At 46.5% G+C, this 23,406-nt stretch overlaps 1 protein-coding gene across 1 annotated transcript in view; it reads right to left on the reverse strand.

Moving 5' to 3' along the window:
- Positions 1-23,406, reverse strand: part of LOC111066756 (glypican-6) — a 37,699-nt gene that overhangs the window by 5,786 nt on the left and 8,507 nt on the right. Inside the window, exons 2-3 of the mRNA XM_022355589.2 lie at positions 976-1,140; positions 324-558 (exon numbers count right to left, since the gene is read on the reverse strand). Coding sequence (XP_022211281.2) covers positions 324-558; positions 976-1,140 — 400 coding nt within the window. The remainder of the gene's footprint in view (positions 1-323; positions 559-975; positions 1,141-23,406) is intronic.

Here is a 23,406-nt window from a genome sequence, read left to right on the forward strand (position 1 = left end):
AGCGTATTAACCGCAATCAAATTCAGACGAAAACAAAGGAGACTTTAAGCAGAGAGAGCTGGCGCAGGGCGTTGGGCGTAGGGCGTAAAAGTATATTGAAACGTCAACTGAAATTGCACACCAGACAGGAGGCAATGTTAAAGTTCCGTCGTCGTCGTCGCCGGTTGACAGCCCGAGACACTTTGCGGTTTCACACGTTTGTTTTTGTTTTGTAGAAGTCTCTAAAATTTGGTTTCGATTACCCCCAACAATGGACGGATGGATGGCATGGATGGATGGCATGGATGGCATGGATGGATGGCATGGATGGCATGGAAACTCACTTCTCGTCAAAGGCGTACTGGGTGTTCAGGACGGTGAACATCTTCTGGTAGAGCGTGTTGAAAAACTTGTCCATGACCTCCATCAGATCGACTCGGCCGCGGGCAAAGTAGTTCTCCAGCTCCTTGAACAGATCCGAGAAGACGTACGAATTCTGCTGGTAGATCACTCCGTAGGTACGCATGAACATCGTGTGGAACTGGGCCTTTGACTCCACCAGCAATTCGCTGAAAATATCTGCAAGACAGAGGACAGAGAGAGGAAAATCAAATTAAAGAAAAATGCTCAGACCACAGACCGCAGGAACCTGGGGAGTGGGAAAAATGGCGCACATCCGCCCGACTAAATGTTTAGAATTCGATTTTATATTTATTTCTGGCCTCTACCGCTTGCATGCTGCATCCGCTGAGATTGAGATCCCAACAACATCCGCATTGTCGTCTGCCACTTGAAATTTTCTGTAACTCGAGGCCCGCACAATGTTCCATGTATCGCCATGCCAGTGGCAGCGACCACTTGACACCCGAAAACTCGAATCTCGAATCTCTAATCGGTGGCTCGTTCTCCCCCATCATTGCTGTCAATGCCGTTCGGGGATTGTGTCATCTTCAAGTGGCTCGTTGAGCGAAACGGGAGTAACCATCGATGACTTACCATTGAATTTGACGGCCTTGCTGCCCAGTATGCCCGACATTCGCGTGATCTGCTCCTTGGTGTGGCCCTCGAGCTGCTGGCGCGACTGCATCGCCATGCGGGTCTCCATGTTGTAGGTGCAGCAGGTTCCCACCGACGGGGACTCGCAGTAGCGCAGGACGCGTTCTGCCAGGAAGAAAAGAGAATGCATTCAATTAGACTGTGTCTATTCATATTTAGAAATAGTGAAAAACTCAGAATCAATCAGAATAAAGAGTCAATATACACAAATTCCAGAGTAAAGAGAGAGATCTCTTCCAGGGTTCCTTTTATGCGTTCCCTGGCATTTTTCACACATCGTTGGCTTCTGTTTCCTCCGTTAAATCTGTAATATCTTTTCCCCACAAATGCAATTTGTTTGCACGAGCGTTGGACCAGTTCCGAGACGCACTCGGCTGCAGTTGTATCGGTGTATCGGTGGCAGCCACCACTGAAGGTAAATATGTATATATCAACATTCCAGGAACGCTTGGATTGGCTGAGGTGCAGTGGGGTGAGTGGGCTGGGACGAGTGAAGGGGGCAGGGTAACCTGCCACTTGACATGGTAACCAAGTACCAAATAACGAAAACCAAAGCCTGACCAGCTAACAGCGTTTCCCAGGAAAAGCGGAAAAAACAAACGAAGCATAGCTACCAGCTAAATGCAAGTAACCCGAACCCAAACCCGAACCCAATCCAGAACCTGAACCCAAGAAAGGGGCAAGAGCCAATACCCAGACGAATACGGGCGTGGCTCTGGCGGTAGGAGATGTTGTTTAAGAATTCCTGTTCTCCGCTTGTTTTATTTACGCAAACATTTAACACATTTTTTGAGAGAGATACGAAATTATACGAAAACATGCATTAGTTCCATGCACCGATGGATTCATTTTGGAGACCATGTATATACATGCATACATACTTACATACATATGTATGTATGTACTTTCCCCCAACTATCGTCTGGGGCTGGGTTTTTTATAGCTTCTGCTGGTTCGGTTTTCTGTTTATTTAGATGATTCTCCAGCGGGCGGACAAGGCAGGGGGAGGCCGAAAGTTCCACGCTAATTGAAGGCAAACAAGTTGGAAGTTCGTATTCTCCGGCTCTCAATTTGAGTTTTGTATTTACTCCAAACTGTAGTCATAAATTCCCAGTGCCCGCTGCCAGGTTAGATGCATCATCTGCAGGGCACAGCACATGCGAGTATCTGCGGGAGTGTGTAATGTACAGAGTAGTGTTCTGCTCTGTTCTGCTCTGTTCTGTATTTCTCCTGTAAATTTAGATACTTTAGTGCACATTTTTCGAATGAGGAATGTAAACAACTTCAACTTCAACTCGATTCCGGCTCCATAATTTCCCCAACATGCTACCCGTTTGCTCGTTTGCTCTGCTCGACTGACTGCCTCGTTTTATGGTCTCTACTAATTGTTATGTTGCACAAGATATGAATGGAGTGTGGCGCAGGGGCAGCCAGCAGCCAGCAGTCAGTCCCGGGTCCTCTGCCCTGGTGTGGTTGGTGCTGGTGCGCTCTCCATATATCCTTGGGCTTATCTAAATTGGCTCACAGTTTGTGGTCCCCATTTTAATTGTCTGTCGCGGGGGTCGTTGGGCCCAGCTATGTGACCGGCATGGCCAATGTTTAGCTCAGATTTCTTTGGGGCTGAGGGATGGAAATGCGCGACAGATGATGGCGAAACGGAATTGCCAGAGAACAAGGAGCATAATTGAAATGAATAAGAAATAGCTAGGGAGAACAGCAGAGAAATAAAAATAAAAAAAAACTAAGCTGTACTGCGCACATACATACATATGTATATACGTATGTATGTAGATGGGATTTCGCTTCGATAAGAATTCGCATTTGAAAACGATCACATCCCTTGATCCAAGATTTGGCCTTGTGCCATCACTCCTTCGTCCTAATCTCCTGTGGTGAATCGATTCAAATGCCACACAGCGCCATAAACCCCACCGCACATAATCGTTCCGTGCCTCAGCTCTCCCATCCCTAGCTGCAATCGATAGACCGTGGCTAAAACTCTACGTTAAAATAACATAACGGCATTAAAGTAACGGCACTGTTGCCAGCCTTTTTTATGAATTGATGCATAATTCGGGCCAGCAGACAACAATGGGTACACCGAAGCGGGAGACGAGAGGAGGGATTCCAGATAAAAAATGTGGCCATGCGGCGGCAGGACAGAGGGAAATGTGAGTGGGGGGAAGGGAACAGGGGGAGGCTGTATGCCAGGAAGGTGTCATGAGTATAATAAATGACCTCAACTTACGGATATGGCAGTTTCCCTTTTTATTTTAGCTGACGCTGAAAAAATCACCCTGCCCTGTTGTCTAATAGAAAACTTAAGCGTTGTCTGGCACAAGCAAAAAAGTAACCAAAAACCACCCAGGAATTTCCACCCACCCCAAAACGAGCGACGGGAGCGGGAGGGCATGGGAGATGGTCACATGTTTTCCGTTTCCTACGCGCAATCCACTTACCCGTAGTTTCCAGGGGGGTGGCAATGGCAACGGAAACGGGAAAACTCTCTCAGCCCATGGAAGTGGAAGCGCCAGTGAAATTTCATTTCAAATGATTTACTGTAACGATCAACCAACAAAGGAAGCAATTGCCCCAGCGGCGCCCGTAGACAGGCGAGACAAGACGAGACGAGACGGGGACGAGTCCACGTCCACCCCTGAGGGCCCTAAAAGGGTGCGAAAGTTTAGCAGGCGTATCGCAGTCAATATCCAGCCGTGATAAGGAAGAACCCGCCAGAAGGAAGCCGAGCCCGACTTTTGGGGTGAGTAAGGGATGGGCGCCCAGAGTGCGTAGCAAGGCTAACTTTCGGCATATCTCTGCACAGATGCAGGAGGAGAACTCTCAGCGAGTGTGAAAAGCTGCCCTAACTGCCACTCAACAGGGTGCTTGACACCGAAACTTACGAGTAGCTGCCACCCCACCACCAAGTGGCAAACAAAGCAACTGAAACTTTGCTCCAGCGGTGTTATGCTGCGATTTTTAGGTACGATTTCTTAGGGTAAATATGGAAAGATAGTGAAAATGGCTTACACTAAAGGCATGTACACTTAGGTCCTTGGGGGAATGCGTGCTCAGGATAATTTGTACAATATGTATCCGTAATTAAAAACTATTCCTTGGCACTGATTGCTTTTCCCATTGATGCATTCTCGATGGATGCCGCATATATACGCATATATGTATATGCATGTATGAATTTTCGCTGCACCATTCCGTCCGGAAATGCCCCACTTCTACTTTTTAGCCTGCATATTCACGCATTCACCGTATCCCCCCACCTCATTCCCAACCCCTCGACGCCATCCTGGCACTCTTTGTGCTCCACTTGGAGATAAAGAGGCGCACAACGACAAACATATCAAAAAGTTGGTGAATGAGTGAAAAGCCCCCTAACCCGAGCCCGAACCCGAACGCGAACCCCAAGCCGAAACCGAACCGGCAAGTGGAAACAGCAACAAACAACAATTGCAGCGAGACAAAAGCAAACGCCAAAAACTAAAACTCAAGCTTCCTCTCCTTCATTCACCTCCCATCCTGAGGTTCCAATATCATGAAAGGGCCCCAAACAAACAACCACCCGCCACCCCCATTCAAATGCATGGCAAACTTAACTTTTGAGTTGAGTTTCAATGGCCACTACACTACAAAGCAGAGAGCGAGCGAAAGAGAGAGAGCCAGATAGAACCAACGGGAGAGTGGGGGTGGAAGTGAGAGAAAATCTCACTCATCGCTTCGTCCTTTTTGGCCTGGCACAAAAATGCGAGCCGGCACTGTAACAGGCGCACAGAAGCCATCAGCAGGACGAAGGCAAAACTGTTGCACACGTGGTCGAAAAGTTTTCGACGGGGAAAGGAACAACAGCAACAACAACAACAGCTAACAGTGCAAAAGGGAAAATGAATAGCCAGACAAAAGTGAGCGAGAGAGAGAGAGAGTGGGGTGGATGTGATAGATAGAGAGAGTGTCAAGCGGAAAGATAGCCTGCCTGCTGCCAAAGGAGCAGAGAGCGAGGGCGAGAGAGAGAGTGAGAGCGGTAGAGAGAAGAGAGGGGATGGAGCGGAGCATACATATGAAAAAAAAGGGGTCGTTGCACGCATGTGGCTTTCACTTTTACTATGCTGCAGGGGTGACTGAGACACGAGAGCAGTCCACCACGCAGGAGGGGCGGTGAGCGGAGGGATAGTGCGGAAAGTTCAAGCAAATTCAACCCCAAAAAGTGGAAGCCAAAAAGAAACAGAAGCAAGGCAGAATTCTACAGTGGATTGGGCTCGACCAAGTGATACTCTTCGACCTGTTTCATCACCAATTGGAAGTTTTATGATGGAACTTAGGATAGACAGGACTATAAATGCCCCTGGTTTCATCCCGTACAGGGTATACAAACCAGAAAATGCCGCCGTCTGGCAAGGAAATTGCATTATCCAAAGAAAAGGTTAAACGACCCCATAGCTCCTGTCCAGTCCTGTCCAAACTCTGTCTCTCTCTCTCTCTCTCCCCCTCTCCCTCTCTCTATCTGGCTTCATTTTTGAATTGATTTAAATTTCCTGTCTGCCATTTATCCCCGTCTCCCTCTACCACATCTTCCCTCCTGCGCTGCCTGCCTGCCGGTGCTTTTTCTACGGTTTGGCACGGTGGAAATTTGCTTGCTCAAGTTTTATGCTTATGGTAATGAGTTTTAATTAGGCGCCCAGCAAGCGAGAGCAAGCAAAAAGGAATCACACTGAGAGCCACCACACCAGCCACCCACTGAACACCCACTGGGGTGGCTGTTTTTAATTCGCACGTAGATTGAAAATTATTTCTCCTACGGGCATTTTCCCTTTGGCTTTTTGGCATTATTCAAATTCCAGCAGCAACATCTGCCATTGACGTGGGGCGGCTCATTTAATGAGCAATGAAGGGGGTGGGGAAGGGCGTTATTTATTGGGTCAACACAGCACGCTCCAAGCTTCCAAAACAGAATTTCCAGAATGGAGCATTTCCTCTTCGACTACAAAAAGTAGTACAGGCTCTGGCTCTTGGCTTACTTTTCAGGTCAGAAAATGCAATTAAATCTCAATTGTTTTCAGAATTGTTTCGCTTTTTTTCTGTTTCTGTTTCTGATTTGGATTTTATTTAACGGCCCTTTCCCTCCACTTCATAATTCATGGCGAGAGAAGCGGGAACCCTCTCCGAATCGAAACAAACAAATGGTGAAGCGAGCCCGCCCTGCCTGCCCCTCCACCTCCACTGCAGTTCAGACGGAGCCACAGGCCACTCCACTCGGACGCTAGTCGGTGGTCGGCGGACTACATGTGAACCACAGTTTCAACACATGACTCAATTGGCACCACCACCCGCCGGGAAGCCGAACCCGAACACGAACACGAACCGGGAATGGAATGGAACAAATAGAACAAATACAACAGGCAGAGCAGAAATTTGTACAAATATTGGGCCATTACGATTGATATTGAGATAACTTCCTCTCGCACTCCTCGCACCATTATTCCATTCCATTCGATTCGATTCGATTCCTCCACATCGCCTCGCACTTAATTAATTTTACAGATTTTCATCGGGAACTCGGACTCGGACTCGGACCACCCGTCTGCCCCCTGGGGCGGACTAAAGTTTCGCCCATTTCGGTCAGAGATTTTGTTGTTTATGTTATTCGAATTAGTTGCACGTTCGAACCACAAATGTTTGGGGCCTCTCAGCGATGTCTATCTTGGCAGGAAGTCGGAGATGCAAAAAGTGGCGATAATTATTTACTGTGTCTTTAAGGTGCAAGTGTTCCATTAAAATAAGAGCGTGTTGAAGGGGTTTACACACATAAGTATTCAGAGATAATGGTACAAACGATTACAGATAGTTTTAATTTATTTTGGGGAGTTTTCTGTTCCTAAATACCTTAGTATAATTTAGTAATCGTATGCCTGGGGTCATTCTGGCGTGGTTCTAGTTCCTGGGATTCTCTTTCCTCAAGTCTGCCCGCTTTTCCATGAACAGATGTTTCGCATTCAGGCACCCCGCCCCCTATGGCTAATTACGCCTCACAAATATTGATGCCAATGGGAAGGAAAATGTTTATTTTCTTCGGGGTCCCAGTTCAGCTCCGCTCCCTCCCCGCTGTGCTATTTATGTGTGAATCATTTTCGCACATTTTGCGCATTTTGAAATTGTCATTCAATGCGAGGAGCCGGGAGGGTATTGGAAGGAGGAGTGCTACAACTTGCCGTAGACATCTTGGCAGCCGAACAAATGAGTGAAAAAAACATGTGCAACACTTTTCAAAACTCAGTCTGCCCCTGTCGCTGTCGCTGGCGGTGACGGTGTCGACGTCGTCACTTCATCAGGCAGAAAGCATTTCGACTGAGACGAGACGAGACGACCTCCAACCTCCTCTCGGACCAGGAAGACTTCTTGAAAATTGCACGGAACGTGTTTTCAGCATAAACATTCGCTGCATCCATAACCTCCTCTCCCCTCCACTCCACTCCCCTCCACGCCCCTTTGCACTGCTTGCAGTCGAGTAATTTTAATTACGCCTAAAAGAGCCGCCCGGTTCGTGAAGAAAGCAGCGAAAGAGACAGACACAGAGAAGAGAAGAGAAAAAAGGAAAATCTCCCATGCAACATTTTAGCCTACGCTTTGTATAATTATACGTAGTCAGAGGGTGAGGGAGTCCAAAGGTGGAGCATGCTAAATGTTGCATGCACCCGGAGGCAACATTAAGAGCCAACAGCCAACGAATGGCTCCGCCGCCCAGTTCGTTATTCATGCGAATGTTGTGAAAAGGAATGTTTTGACAGAAAGATTTCCACAGGAAATTATCTAAAAAGAGATGCATATATTTTTACAGCAGAAAGGAGAGAAAAGCTCATGGTAACGCTCAAAGAATATGCATAGACTCGTATTTACAGCTGAATAGAGTCTTTACATTTGTCAATTTGATAAATGAAGATTTGTTGGCAGGCTTTATTTCCTCACACACTGCAATAAAGAGAAGATTTACAGATCTATCTACATCGTAGACAGATACAGAATTTCTTGTAAAAATGTCACATAAGCAAACAGACGTATTCTTTGGGTTTTTTTTTTACAAATTTTGGCTGCGAAATGTAATGCAATATTTGAGATGTATTGAGGGAATATTCGTGCCTAAAAAGAGAGAATCAGATGTTTGATTTTTTCAACTGAATGGAAAACTGCCACTCAGGCGTGAATGTGATATGTTTGCATAGTGCGCGGTATTATTCTTTCCCTTGAAAATATGCCCCAAATGCTGAACGGGTATATAAACGATAGACCGAAATTTACACTCAATTTACGATGCTCTAATTACAGACGGAAAATGAAGCAAACTGTGCGAGACATTTTTGGGCTCTGTGCACATTGCTCATACGCCCCATTGTCCAATTTTTGGGGGTTTGGTTGCCTCTCCTCTGCTCTCCTACACCCAACAACAAACAGCCGCAACGAAAAATATGCGTAAGCGGCAAACAGGTTAAACAGAGAGTTTCTTGGCAAGACCCAAACACACGCTCCCCAACAATGCCATTAATCAAATTTTATTGTTTAATTAATTTCGCTTGAATGAACCACAGAAGGGGCCACAGCACAGCAGAGGCAGGCGGTAGGTCAAAACAAACAAAATCAGCCAGAAATAGCTGAGAAATGGCGTTCGATTCGCCATCGATTCGATTTCAAAGGCAACCACCGCACCATCCACATCCCTACCTGGGTCGGGTCCAGACATTCTGCCTCTGTTTACCTCTCCAATTGACAATGATAATTTTTTCCTTGCTCTGTTATTTATTTGCCATTTATTCATAGATGTTTGTCATCCGTTGATTTGTCACGGGCTCTCGGGTGAGGTAAGAGAACCGCTGATTAATCGGATAATGGAATGGGATCAAGTTTGTGATTGGATCCCATTAAGAGGTATTTGAGTTGTCTGGGAATCAAAATGTGAATGTGAATTGGAACAGTGGATAGTGGAAACTGCCTGGAATGTCCCTAAGCTAATTTGCATTTTGGTTGGAAAATTTGTGGAAATAAAATACAACTCTGTAAAATAGACTGAAATTTGTCTACGATTTAATTCGTTCAACATTTCTATTTTCCATTTCAATTTAATTTTTCACACCATCAAATAAATTGAATTAAATGAGAGAGAGAGAGAGGGGTGGGGCGCTGCTCTGGTCAAAAGTGCCGCAGTACCCAATTCAGACACAGTTGATGGCCGGTCTGATGTTTTGACTGGATTTAAAAGTCGATTTTGGACACGAGATAAAAACCCAGAGACAGCCAGAGAGAAGCGGAGAAGACAGAGGCAGCGACAGAGACAGAGACAGAGATTTACTGAATGCAGCCAACGTCTGGTAATCTGGGCATAGAAGTGAGTATTCAAAGCACGTTCCTGTGGTCGAGTGTTGGTGTACTTGGTTTTGTATCTTTTTTGCAACTCGACGAATGCTGAGGACATTGGAGACTACGTGTTGCTGTCAAACTGGGACGCGCAGCGGCATATTTTGTGTTCCAATTAAAAATGTGAGCAGTGAGACGAGTCATCGATTCAATTGTAAAACTTTGCTTAAGCCATAAAAGAGCATTTAAGCCCGACTCATGAGCCCATCAGCCCATCATTCCATCAGCCCCCGGCTCGGATGTGCCTGCTGCCCCCGACCCGGCTCTCACCCATTTCGCAGACCGCAAAACATTCAACCGCAAAAGCCATAAAAGCTGAGCTGCGATCTCCTCTTCTACGACTACCGCAGGGAGCCAAAGGTACTCGAAGTCGGACACAAAATAATAACCAAATCTCTCTCTCTCTCTCTCGGTCAAAATTGCTGCTAACCACAAAACAATTTAGTGGCCGGCCAACAGGAGAAGCAGAGGGAGCATAAAATAAATTGCCCAAACATTTTAAAATTCATAAATGATTTAATTTTGTGGGATTTTCAAAGATTTGTTCGGGTTTCATCCTCCCACCGCTGCCGCTCTCTGGCGGTGGTAATGAATCTGGGAAAAAGTTGCAATCAATATCAGAGACGAACAATGGCAAAAGTCTGTCTGGCTTGTGGTTGTGTAAAAGATAGTGTATCTCATGAGTACGAGTATCCCTAAGCTGCTACCCATAGATGCGGAGATCGCAGACCATTATTCTGGGAATGAAGAAATATGCAAACTGAAAGATACATTTCAGGGGCACCAAAAATCTGCAACAGGTGGGCTACATGGGAAAAAAGATGATCTACATCAGAAGAGAATGTGTGGAGAAGCAAGTGAGAAATATGCCGCGCACCTGCTTCTCCACTTAAGTTTCTCGATATGTATTCAATTGATTTACTCTTGAGAATCCATTTGAGAGAGCCCTGTGGGGGGCCATGCCCCAACAATAAAGTCATTTTAGATAAAAGAATTTATTAATATTTATTAAAGCAACAACAAACGCCAAGCACAGGGACAGAGAGAGTGAAAGAGAGAGAGAGAGAGACACACAGAGCGTTGATAATTAATTAAATCAATAATCGATGGCAGTTCCACGCATCACAGGGAGATACACACACAAATGCAGTTCCATGTAGGGACACAGAATGTAGTGAAGGGAGCGGCAGAGGCAGAGGCAGAGGCAGAGGGAGAGGGAGAGCGGTAAGGGTTCACTATAGTCCATGTGGACATAATCGGGCATAAATTCCCCAAAATAGACACACAAAAAAGAATAGACTGAAAATCAACCTTTGAACTCAAGCTGCGAGAGATGAGAAACGGGAGACAACGATTTAGGCCATGTCCATGTCCGAGCAGGTAGGAAGGAGAACATGGCATGGCATGAAAATGCTAATGTGGCATGCCACGTAATCCTGTTAGAGACGCGTGAGGGAGATGGTAGTGAGGCAGGGTAGGAGCCTCCTCTGTTTCGCATGTGACAACATAATTTGTGGGCTTGACTCTTCTTCGGACCTTTGCTCCGATGATTACGATTATTAATCATACAAATTGCTGTTTGGTTTGTCTTTGGCCAGCGGCATATTTAATGAGTTTTCAACGTCGAATAACCAGGCTTTTATTTGACAGTTTATGGCCATTTAATGTTGGGGAGAAATCCGGAATAAATTTGCATAGGCAATGAGGGGCAAGGGAAGAGGAACCACACCACAACGCACCACTTCTTGGCCGGAGCGGAATTCAAATGTCAGCAGATCAGAGGAGAGCTGGAGATCAGAGGCGAGCAGCTTTTATGGCACTTGGGAAACCATCAAATAATAAAGATATCACTCAAGTCCCACATAGAGTTGCAACAGAACCCACAAAGCGATCTCTTTCTGTGTGCCCCAACTCCACCCCAATTACTCGTATATTTAGACAACGCCCACGCGTCTCTGCCTCTGCCTTTGGCTGTGGCTGTGGCTCACCCTCCAGTGGTGGGGCACCCTCCACTGAATTATGATTATATACACTCGTACACAAGTCTACATACTCATATATCCCCTGCTTCATGTCTGTCCGTCTGTCTGGCCTCCCGCCACCACTTATAAATTATCTTTAATGACAAGTGCACTAAACTAAATAAATTGTGGCAGACTTGGCAATTCTTCTCCGGGCCACAAGTCCACCAGTCAACCAGTCCACAGTCCCACAGGTTCACTAGTGGGCGTGCTATCCTCTTAAACGATTTATGGCCGTTGCTCCCTCCTCCAGCGTTCATGAGTGGGGAGATCTCCACTTTTGAATGGGGCTGTGATAGATCGCGACACTTGCTGACAGAACAACAAATTTGTTACCAATTTATTTTTGGTTTCCATAGAATTTCAGGTGCCCAGGAAGTGCACATTTCTTGTGATTCTCCAGGGATTTCCATCAATCCGTCATGGACTGAACCAATTCTCCCATCCCATATTCATTTATCAAACGTTTTGAAGCTTCAACTCATTTCACTAACTCAAATATTAAGGAAAAACCTTTGCTGACAACCTCAAATTAAGAAAAATGGCATTCTCCGGCTGGTGGGGCTGCTGGGATTCCGACTCCGCCTCTTCATAAAGCCCCGGGTTAAGAGTCCCAAGACATTTATTTAAATTGAAATGCAACAAAAGAGATGCAAATGATGTCTGCTCTGCCGCCAGCAGAAGCAGCCACAACTTTGTTGGCTCTGCCTGCTGCCTGCCCTGCCCTGCACTTTTCCACACGTTTCCCAGCGTGCAAGAACTCCGCTTTGTGGGAGCTCGGAGACGGACAAGAGAGGTCTTTGTGTGCGCATAGACGCAAAGTTATTGCTGAAAATTTGTTGGCTTATTTATCAGCAATTAACAGCCAGCAGGCGGTGGGAGAGTGCATCGACTGCACTTTCGTATGGAGGCACTACTATTATGGAATTTTGTAGCTCAGTGTTTGGGCGCAAAATGCAGCTGTTTAATTAGCAGCCAGACCCCAGCCCCAGCCCCAGATACCAGACCCCAGAGACCTCAACAGTTTCAAGAAGACAGCTCCTCCTGCATCGACTTGGTGTGGTTTATATCAATCAATGGCAATTGATCGGAATTGAATGGTGTTGCACTCCATAACAGCGAGTCGCGTCGAGTGTAGTGGAGTGGAGTGGAGTGGAGAGATTCGAGATGCACGCCCTGGATGGGGCAAAGGAATATCTGTATGCACAAGATACTGATTGAACTTTGCTGAATAATCTTTACATGGTTCATTCGTAAGACCGGCATGTTTACTTTGGGAATTGTGCCGAAGAAAACCTCAATCGAGGCACAAGCAAGCACACATTACTGCTAAGCCACACTGGAACTCAGCGGTGGGAATTCTCTATGTTTACAGTGTGGCCGAATTACCTGAAACATTCAGTGGAATTGTATGAATGAAATTGGAGAAAAGTTCGTTGGGGTTTCCTTTGGTAATTTAATGTCTGAACCTTAGGGAATCAATATGGAATGGAGAATCATTCTCAACATCAGCATCCGCTCCAGCACCAAGATCGAAGAGTCAAATGTACGTACATACATAGTATATATGTATATCTGCCGATATCGAATGACGCAAGCGGAACCAATCCGAGCAATCCCAACGGCGCAGACCACTCAAGATACGTACGAATTGTGTCAAATTAATTTGCATAGAGTGGAGAACAGAGCCGAAAATTATTAAAAGTTCATTAGGAATCGAATCCGGACAATTAAGAGACATCGAGAATCGCATAATAAACTCGAATCGATTCATGTCGAATCGAGCAATCAATGGATGAGCATTGGTACCCCAACAGAAAGGGGCGTTCTCCGGGGCGGACATTCATTTATCATTCCGATCGGAAATCAAAGGAATGCAAAAAAGAGTTTAAACAGAAGGCCAGCCCCCACTTGACGGGGATGTTGCCTTCCTCTTTGCTCATTGCGAGAGAGAGAGAGAGATCGTCCAAATAAACAAGGAATTGGAGGCAACAAAGAAAACTGGATGATCTGGCTCATCTGGAGAGGGCTCTTCTCTTCTCTTCCCCCACTAATTGAGTGAGCAAATAAATGAAAAGTTTTCAAGTTTCAATTGCCCTGGCGAGTGGCTCATTGGTGGGTGGTGAGGTGGTGAGGTGGGGAGTCGGGGAGGGGCCACTCCTCCTGATCCCAGGCACTTTGATTAAATTTGCGCGAATGACAATTCCTCCTACGGCGGATCTCGACTCGTTTGCTGGAGTGCCCACAGGAAGTTGCCACTGCAACGCGCAACAGGCAACGGGCAACGGGCAACAAGCTGCAACAGTCGCCACGGGGAGCGGAATTCAAGTCGAAAACTCGTTCTAGACCAAAAATAACCGAGAGAACAGAACTGAACGCAGTCTGGCCCGAGCACATTCCAAAGTCGCAGAGTCGCAGAGTCGCAGAGTCCCAGTGCCCAGCCCCAACCTCCAGATGCAGTCGCCATTCGCCAGTCGCCAGTCGCTAGGCAGAGGAAAATTCAGAATTTATGAATCGTTCTTTGGCTCCAGAATGAATCCGTCCCTGCTGGCTTGTTCTTGGGTGTCTGACAGCGTCTGGCAGTGTCTGGGGAGCCCACGATCGGGATCGGGATTGGGATCGAGAGCAGGCGAGGCAGCGGGCTCGGAGTGGCGTTTCGGGGCGTTTACAACGCTTTTGGTATCTTGTATTTATTTAATTGACGTTCGTACGTGGTGGCATTATAACATGATCTAAGGAGTCTAGTCTGCCAGGACCAGTCTGGCCGCCTCTTGGGGCCGCAATTATGACAGCATTTAGGGCGGTGCTGGACATCCATGTGGGGGCAAGAGATCGCCATCAGCATGCCGGCTCCTCTGCCGCGTGTATGTGTTGTGTGTGTTTGGATTACTCCCCTACGTGCTGGCAGGATAATTAGCTTAGTCCTTCATGTGGCCCTGTCTGTTGTAGGCTGTCCGCTGGCTGCTCTCTGGGTGTTGGTTTATTAGGACTAAAGTGGGATTTTAATGGCCTCAAATATGCGAGGTTCCATCTCTTATACCCGAATGTACTTGTCGTTGAATCTCAGTCTCATTCCCCACATTCTTCCCTCTGATTCCCAACTCTCTCACGGCTCTGAAGTGTCATTCCCAGAACCCAGAACCCAGAACCCAACTCCCAATCCACCTAATAAACAAACAAACGACGTTAATAACAACAATTGAATGGCTCAATTGAAAAGCCATTAGGAACAGGTCGAGTCTGCAGGCTGCCTACCCCAAAGCAGAATCCGAATCCGAATCAGAATCAGATGAAAATACCGGACGTGATTGGATGATAGTTGGAACAGATGAATAGAGGAACAGAGGAACGAACAGATGGGAACCCAAAATTGAGTTGTAGCCAGACCGAAAACAGGCCCGAAAAAAACACTCTGCTCGTAGCTCGTACTCCTAGCTCGTACTCGTGCTCGTTTGATACGATCATCGCCAATGCCAACTAATAACAGCCAATGATGAGGCGATGTGTGGTGTGCGGGGGGAGGAGACGCTTTAGGATATGACTCTGCAACTTTGATCCCAGCCAGAGAGTGAGAGAGAGAGAGAGACTCGACAATGAGATCTTTGAGATCCGATTAAGGCCATTAACACATTCCTCTGTGATCCCCTTTTTTAAGGGGCGGAGAAAGGGGAACGTTATTATCTCGACAATTAAAAAATCAAATAATATTTGTGGGCACCGCTGTCCCAGAGATGATGGGTGGAAAGCAGCAGCGAGAGGCAATCCCGAGAGCTGGGTCTGGACTGAATCGATAAATGGTCGTACATTTCCCGCGGACAGGTAATTAATTCATTAGCACATTCCATACATATCATCGGTGGTTTCAGGGCAATCTCTGCACAATAAACAAATCGAATATATCGCTAGGGGCTACAGCCATGAAGTCTCTCACACTCCCACGGCGATCATAGATATAGATATATACAGATATATACATAAATATACGTACGCACGTATCTGGGCTGTCATCGCTTTCCACTTATATTCAAGATCGTTCATTTTTTAGCACATGCATGCGATGATTTCGATGGAAATTGTACTTTTAGTGATGCTTCCTGCCATATTGGTAGTATTCCATATTCCTCTTCATATTATCCTCCTCTGGCTAGGCGCCCCAAAGCCTTGCCTTCAAATGTTGGTTATCAGTCCCCTCCCATTCTCGTTGACAGGAAATCTTTAACCCAAATCAAAATACCACTCGTAGAGGAAAGGCAGAAGAGACTGATTTTGATTTTGGCTGATTTATGTGTACAACTAATTGAGGATTTTGAAAGCGAACGGAACCCCGCGCCCTCCAGTCCGATTTGTGTGCCACTTTCGTTCTGTGATCGATTTGTACAAACAGAATGCCAAAAGATAACGCCGTATAATAATTGATTAAACGAGAAACGCCAAAGAACGGGGAACGAATGCTCGTAATTCAATGGAATTCCGATGCGGGAGAGGGTCCAACGGCGGACCGCACACAGAGATTAGATTGCTGCAAATTGACACATTTTTCTGGACTCAGCTGTCAGTCAGAAGTCACCCAGAAGTCCAGCAGTTGGAAAAGTGTCTCTGCCTCTGTCCGCTGTCCACTGTCCACTGTCCCCTCTTAGGGCCTGATTCGTTTCGCTGCATCGATTGTGATTTTCCCAAAGGAATGTGTGTGTGTGTGTGCTCGAAATGAGAGTACTCATCGCTTACTTACCCCGACCCCACCCTCTGGTTCTGGTCCTATTCTGTATCCTGCGTTACGCATTATCCCTTTGAGGCCCATTGTTATGGCCGCAGTACCGCCTCTTCCTGGTAACCAAACACCCATTTCTCAGCTGACAACGGAGCCGTAGCGCACCCTGGATACGTACGCGTCTAGTCCCCCCTCCTACGGCAGGGATTTTCCATTAGGAGGATCGCATGATTAGCTCTAATAATCATCCAGTCGGTACGGGGTATCTCGAATATTCAGCGGAAATGAAACCACAAATTAATATTTCTCCCTTTTGGAATAGGAATAGAACTAGGAATGGAATGGAAGGAATGCTTTTAGTGTTTGCTGGTTGGGATAAAATAAAATTAATGTGTCTTAGATTGAGGGACGAATTATGTGTACTAAGGAGGAAATGGAAATGGAATGGGAAAGGGAAAAGGTGTTTCCATTGTGATTTCTACCACTAAAGTATCTACAAGTACTTATGTACACACCTCGCAACTAATATCTCTTGCAATGTGACTGTCGCTCACCTGCCAAAAGATACAAATGTATCTACAAGCAAAGCGTGTGGGATGGGATTGCTCCATCTCTGATTAATAGCAAAATGGAAAAATACCCACTCGCTGGCAAAGTTTTTCCAACGTTTCCTTATCAACAGCCCAGACAGATGCAACTTCAACAAAAGTACAAACATATATTCCTCTGTCTCCGTGTCTCTCTCTCTCTCTCTCTGTGTCTCTGTGTCTCCGTCTCTCTGTTTCTATGCAGAAGAGGCGGCTGGGCAAAGTGCTTAAAAAGACATAAATTAAACACTCGGCTACCTGTCATCATCATCCACACATCATGTCGGCACCACAAAGCTTTGATTTCAACAGGGTCTCCCCCCCCCATCGCCCCATGCTCCTCATGCTCCTCTCGCATCTCCATTGTCGTCGAGTGTTGTGTGCTGTGTGTTGTGTTGTGTCGTGTATCCTACACACAACCTAACAATTAAGCCTCTCCTCTCCACACAGGAGAGGTGTGTACACCGTGTGGACACTGCACTGCACTCTCTCGGGGTAAAAAGTGCAAGACTTTGCAACATATTTCCTTTTGGTTGGGAGCACAACTTTGTGGCACAGTGTACCTGCTGCCCCTGTTTGTCTGTCTGCCTGTCTGTCTGCCTGCCTGTAGGTGTCTCCGTGCTCTGAGTGTAGTGTCTCTGGCCCATTGTCAAAGCCAAGCCCTGCATCTGCCACTGCCACAGCCACTGCTGCTGCGGCTGCTGCTGCTCTTGCCACACACATCAAATAAAATGCGTTTTTAATTTGCAGATGCGCGTAAAAACGAGGAGGGGACAGGCACTGGCGGCTCCCACAGACCGGGGGAAAAGAGAGCTTTGCATCTGCTTGCCCTGACTCGCTTCGTTTTTATTGTCGCTGGCTGCTATGGAAATTATTCGCAAGTGGCAAAAGTTATGCCAGCAGACGGGGCGTGGCTCTGGCCCTGTGTGGCATAGCGATGGAGATGAGCCAGGCATGGAGACGAGACGAGGCAGCAATATCAGCGACCACCTGTCCCTGTGGCAGGTGCACGCGAAGGACTTCCATGTGCTACCGAAGCAATCACACTGAGAAGCGCCGCTCCTAGATACTCAGATATTCAGATAGAATCCTAATCTCCATTAGTTTATTTTGGATACATCGTAATATCCAGTACCTTCAGGCATTCGATTGTATTTTTCCATTGAATACATGAACTTCCTATCGACACAATCCCTCGCATTCTTTGGGCTGCCTCGTGGGCATGACACCGGGGGACGGCACAGTCCCTCGCTCCGCCTTCCTGTTTACATGTGCGTAAGCGTTGTTGCATCTCAGTGGCCAGATAAGCGACTCGGAGGGAGATGAATGCCTCAAATGCCGGCACAAAATGAGGAGGAAACATTGCACAGGCAGCTCCGACTCCGACTCCAACTCCGACAACGACAACGACAGCCTGTGGGTAATGAAATATTGCCATGTGCCCAGCGCCTGCGCCTGCGCCTCCTGACTGACTGAACCCCCCTCTAGCCATTTCCCCCCCTCGGGGCATACCCCCTTTGAATTGCAAATGTTTGCCGGCAACAGCTGCTGCTGCTCCGGCTGCTGTTGCTGCTGCTGCTGCTTCTGTCGAGACGTGTGTTGTTGGTGTAGGTTGACAAACAAACATGCCAGCGCATAAAGCAAAAACAACCAGCGGCAGCCACCGAAGAGGCAGCAGAAAGGGGCACAAAGCGGCAGCAGCAGCACAGAAAGGAGTCAAAGCCAGAGCGCAGAAGGAGGCACTCGACCTCGACTGCCTTTCTCGCCTCCATTTTGGCATGGCTTGCACTTGAAATGAAAAAAATACACAAAACACATACACACACACACCACAACAGCAGCGACTGCTGCTGCATGCCCCACCTGCCGCATCCTTCCCCTCCCATTCCCCGCACCTTCTACGAGTATTTGCCCCTTGAACATGAGTCGAGACTTACGAAATTCGCATTCACGTTTTGGCTTTTTACCTTTGCGCCTATTTATCATCAAATGCAGCCAGAAAGGTGGGTACAGGCAGCCAGCAGGAAGCAGAGAGAAAGCTGGGGTGGGGGGGCAAGAAGCAAAAGAAAAGGCAATCCTGGAAATGAAGAAGCTGTAATACCCTTAAGAAATCATGAGCACTCGTACATACGTACATATGTATATCTTATATAGAACCCAAGAATGCCACACAGAATATTTCATTAGGTTAGCTCCGCAAAAAAGCCACGTTCTCATGGGTAACCCTCCGGGCCTAACAAATGATCAAAGTTATCTAAAAAACTGGCCATACCCACACCCCATAGCCCCCGAGGGGAGAGTATCAATGGCATAGGCATAGGCATAGGCTGCCATGCAAATGCACTTGAGTAGAAAAACCAACGACGTCGACGTCGACATGTGATACCATTTAAACCTGGAGACGGAGACTGGAATAAATGACTAAGGCTAAGACTGAGACTGAGACTGAGACTAAAGGGGAAGACTGGAGCTTGGGCTGCCGAACGGCAACGAATGCAATCAGGCAGAATTGTTGCCAACTGTGTGCTCTGCATTCCAGCATTCGAGCATTCCTGCTCGACTTCTTCTCTGGACTTGGACTTGGCTTGCATCGCATCCGAAAATAGCGTGAGAAAGCAAAATATTGATTCAGACCCAACGATCGCAGAGGGCCGTTGAGGGCGATATGCAAAGCGCGATTAAATTCCTGAGGATGGGGCCCGAAAAACCGGCTCCTGCCTGGAACTGGGCTGGGGATGTGCTGCTGTTCTGCTGTGCTGCTGGGGCCAGCATTCAAGTCAAGGTGCTAAATGAAGTTCTTAATTAAGTGCGAGTGGCAGCGAGAAAAATGAACAGGGGGAACACAGGGAACAGGGAACAGGGAAAGGTTTGGAATGGGGGGACGGGCGACAAGTTTTATTGGCACATCGTTAGCTTTTGGGATCGATCCCCTTTATTGCATAATTTGTTAATGAGGAAGGGGAGGGGGAACTTGGGGAGAGGGAGTGGCCCCGACTGTCTGTGCCACGCTTCATGGCAGATGACAAATTAGCATTGAAATTGGTTGGAAATGGAAATGGAATGCATGGGAATGGAATGCAACTGGGAGTGCGATAAACGGCGATAACTACGTTTAAAGACGATGATTCGATTATAATTTATAAGAACCAAATTTATTTAAACTTTAAGATTAAAATTCGAAAGAAAACTCAAGAAGAATCACAAATTTTGCACTCAAAGCCCAGGCTCAAGTTATCAGCCTTGAGAGTGATACCAAATAATATTCCAAGCAATTATAAACAATATAAATCTACCAGATAATATTGGTATCATTACAGGTTAATCCCAAAAGTTGGTTTCTGTCGCATAGTGTTATCGATTCAAGGTAAATGATTGCAAAGCGAAACAATTTTTCCATTTCGGATCCTGCAAGGGATTCCGTTCCTTTGGCTTATTCTAGTCCGTCATAAACTAAAATTTAATTAACATTTTCCACATTCCATAGAGACCATGTCAGGGAACTGAGCCCCTAAAGAAGAATAACTGAGGGAAGGATGATTAGAGATGCAGAGGCCCCAAACAGTCGCCGTAATTAAGCGACATTTGCTGGCATGACATGCAACAAGTTCGAGATTACCATAAATTATATCCGATGCACAACAAAGGAGCAACGCAGCCCCAGGAAAGATACACATACATATATTCAGATACAGGGGGTAAGAAACTCGAAAATGTTATGCCACAAAGCCACAGAGCGCTACAGAGAAAAAGGGCGAAAAATGTGCGCAACCCGCGCACCTGTCAAAGTGAAGATAAAAATACAAATTATGATTATGTACTCGAGACATCGGACATCAGACGGGGCAGCAAACGATAGGAGGATGATGGGGCCAAGTAGTCCAACATGACTTGATGGCTTCACGGGCCACAGGGGGAGCGGCGGTGGTCTAGGCGTTGGCGTGTGGTAATTGTTGATGATCAAATATATTTACCACTTTCTGAAGCTCCTCTCAAGCTGTCTTCTAATTATTAGCGCTAATTCTTTGTACATCAAAAAATCTCTTCTCTTCTTTTTCATGCTCGTACTTTCGTCGAGTCGAGTTGAGTCGAGTCGAGTGTCTTTCAGTTGATTGAAAGATGTGCCTAATTGATAGTCGAGAGCACGAGTGGGGACGGGACCGGGACCGGGACCGGGACCAGCCATCAACAAGTGCGTGTCATTGTGTAATTTGGGCTTGATTATTATTAATTTGCAGACGCCGACAATGTTAAGGTTGAAACGGATCCACGAGATCACAGGAAATGGCAGACTTACAGCTTACGCGCACCTCCCAGTGCTAGGAGATCAGCTAGGAGGGGTTCAGGTTCTGAACTTACCTGCAAGGAAAGAAAATGAAAATTGTATTAAATCACATTTGAAGATGGCCAGAGATTACGCTTAAGTGTGGGGGATCATGCAATGCTTTCATGGAGAGTTCCCTTGGTTGGTAGATTTATTTTTATAGATTTTAGTGTTCAACAGACTTGGAATTGCAATGATTTATTTATCTCATATTCTTATTATATATTGAGGCTCAGTGACACGATTTATAAAGATATAGATATATGTACATATATATTGCAAACACTTTATTATTGGGACTTCCTCTATCATACTCTTGCGCCTTCTTCCACGGCACTTGGGCGGCTTCTACAGAGAGTAACACGGAGTCCAGGAGGAGGTTTTTCTTTATTTTTTCGGGGCAAACATTCATGTAAATTTCTTAGAGCCAAAGAGCCCCAAGAGCCCGAACCCGAACCCGAAGAGGAACGGAAAGAAGGTTCAAGGAGTCAGTCGGCGGCAGTCAATTGACGCTTTGTTTTATAACTTCCCAGTCATAAGACAATAAACAACAGGTCTCCGCCGCCGCCCCCACCTCCTATCTTCTCCATGGAGAAGGGTTCTCCTCTCTCTCGCATTTGGTTCTCTTGTCTTTTTGGCTGCTTAGGTAGTTTTTCTGGCGATCCGAGACTTGAGCAGGTTCACAAGGCGCCGACGACGTTGAGGACTGAGAACTCAGGAATGAGGAATGAGGAATGAGAAATGAGGAGTGGAAACCACCAAAGGTGGTGACTGCTGTAATTGTTGCTGCTGTTGTTGTTGTTTCTCGGTAAAAGGTGTTGTAGATACAAACAAACACACACACACACAGACACACACAAATGGGAATTACAACTCTCTGCGGGTCGGACGGGTCTCTCGTCTCTGAATATGGGTTTTCCGCTGAACTCGGGTATCTGACTCTTGACGTGATCGCGCCGCATCGAAGCCCGTCGTGGGCCAAACCAGGACCCTAAACGCAGATGGGGCCCAGACTAGAGCCCGGCTAGAGCTAAGTTTCAAGTTTTTAAGGGTTTTTTTTGTCTGCTAAAAGATTTCTTAGCAGGCGTCTGCAGAGTGGAGTCAATCGTTTGGAACATCTCACTCGCGGAGCAGTGACAGATTGAAAAGTCTCTGAACCAGCACGTAAATGTGGGGCTCTTCACAGATCAATGGCCAGTGAGAAGCTCTGGGGTGATACCTGAGAGGAAACTCTTTGAATATCAACGAAATTAGAGGAACACAACTATATCATATAACTATGATCAGCAATTAATCCAGACCATATATTCCCACCAGTCGCCCCCAGTTTTCTCGCCCAGCTAAGAGACAAACTTTCATCCGAAAACCTTCACGAAGACAGATCTTCCATTTCACAACATCATCAACATTTTATCCTCTGCAAAAGAGCCGGCAAAAAAACTCAATCTCGGATAATTGAAACCCCAAAGTGAAACGAGGCCACAACCGCAGCCAGATCCAGAGCCACAGCCGCAGCCACAGCCACAGCCACAGCCAGCATTTAGGCATTGTCCAAGGCGCAAAAGAAATCTGAAAGATACCGACTGGAAGACTGAACGACTGGAAGACCAAAGAGGAGTCCGCATCATTACAGTGTAATGTTCCATCATTCCATGCTCCTCCCCTCGCTTCCCAATCCCGTAATGGCAGCGAAACACGCGTCCCATAACGGTTTTAATGAAACACATAAATTCAGGTTGAGTTCCTTTCGGACGCCTCTCGACCAAGTCTCGGCCTCGTCTTGGGTGAGCCTCAAGTGCCATTCCATCGATATCTCTCTCTCTCTTTCCCTACCTCTGTCTCTGTCTCTCTCTCTCTCTCTCTTTACTCGATAGCTGCCTCGTGAGCGCGTGAGCAGTTTACTTAAAAGTATCTTTTCGAATTGTTTTCATTCATTTTCGTTCAGTCTCTTATTAACTGCAATTTTGCTGCTGGAATTACCGAAAAAACAGAAGAAAATCAAAGCGATCCAAAGAGAGATTTAAGTGGATTCGAAGGGGTTGTCGGAGGGATACATACATACATAATTGTACATAGGTATCAAATATCATATTCCGTGTTAATTCCTGTACATACTCGTAGTCGTTCCCTACTTAATAGTTGACCCAGTTCCAAGGATAGTCGCAGCTCTCTAGCTGATCCTTAGGGGATATCCTGCTGGATTCAGGATCCTGTTGGTCCTTTTTGCACAATTTACGAGGCAAAAATGAATGGAAATGAGTTACAGCGATGGATGATGCCGACAAAAGATATGGCTCTGTTTCTTTATCTCTTTCTGGCTCT

The sequence above is a fragment of the Drosophila obscura genome, unplaced genomic scaffold (genome assembly GCF_018151105.1).
Source record: "Drosophila obscura isolate BZ-5 IFL unplaced genomic scaffold, ASM1815110v1 contig_189, whole genome shotgun sequence".
Classification (NCBI taxonomy): domain Eukaryota; kingdom Metazoa; phylum Arthropoda; class Insecta; order Diptera; family Drosophilidae; genus Drosophila; species Drosophila obscura.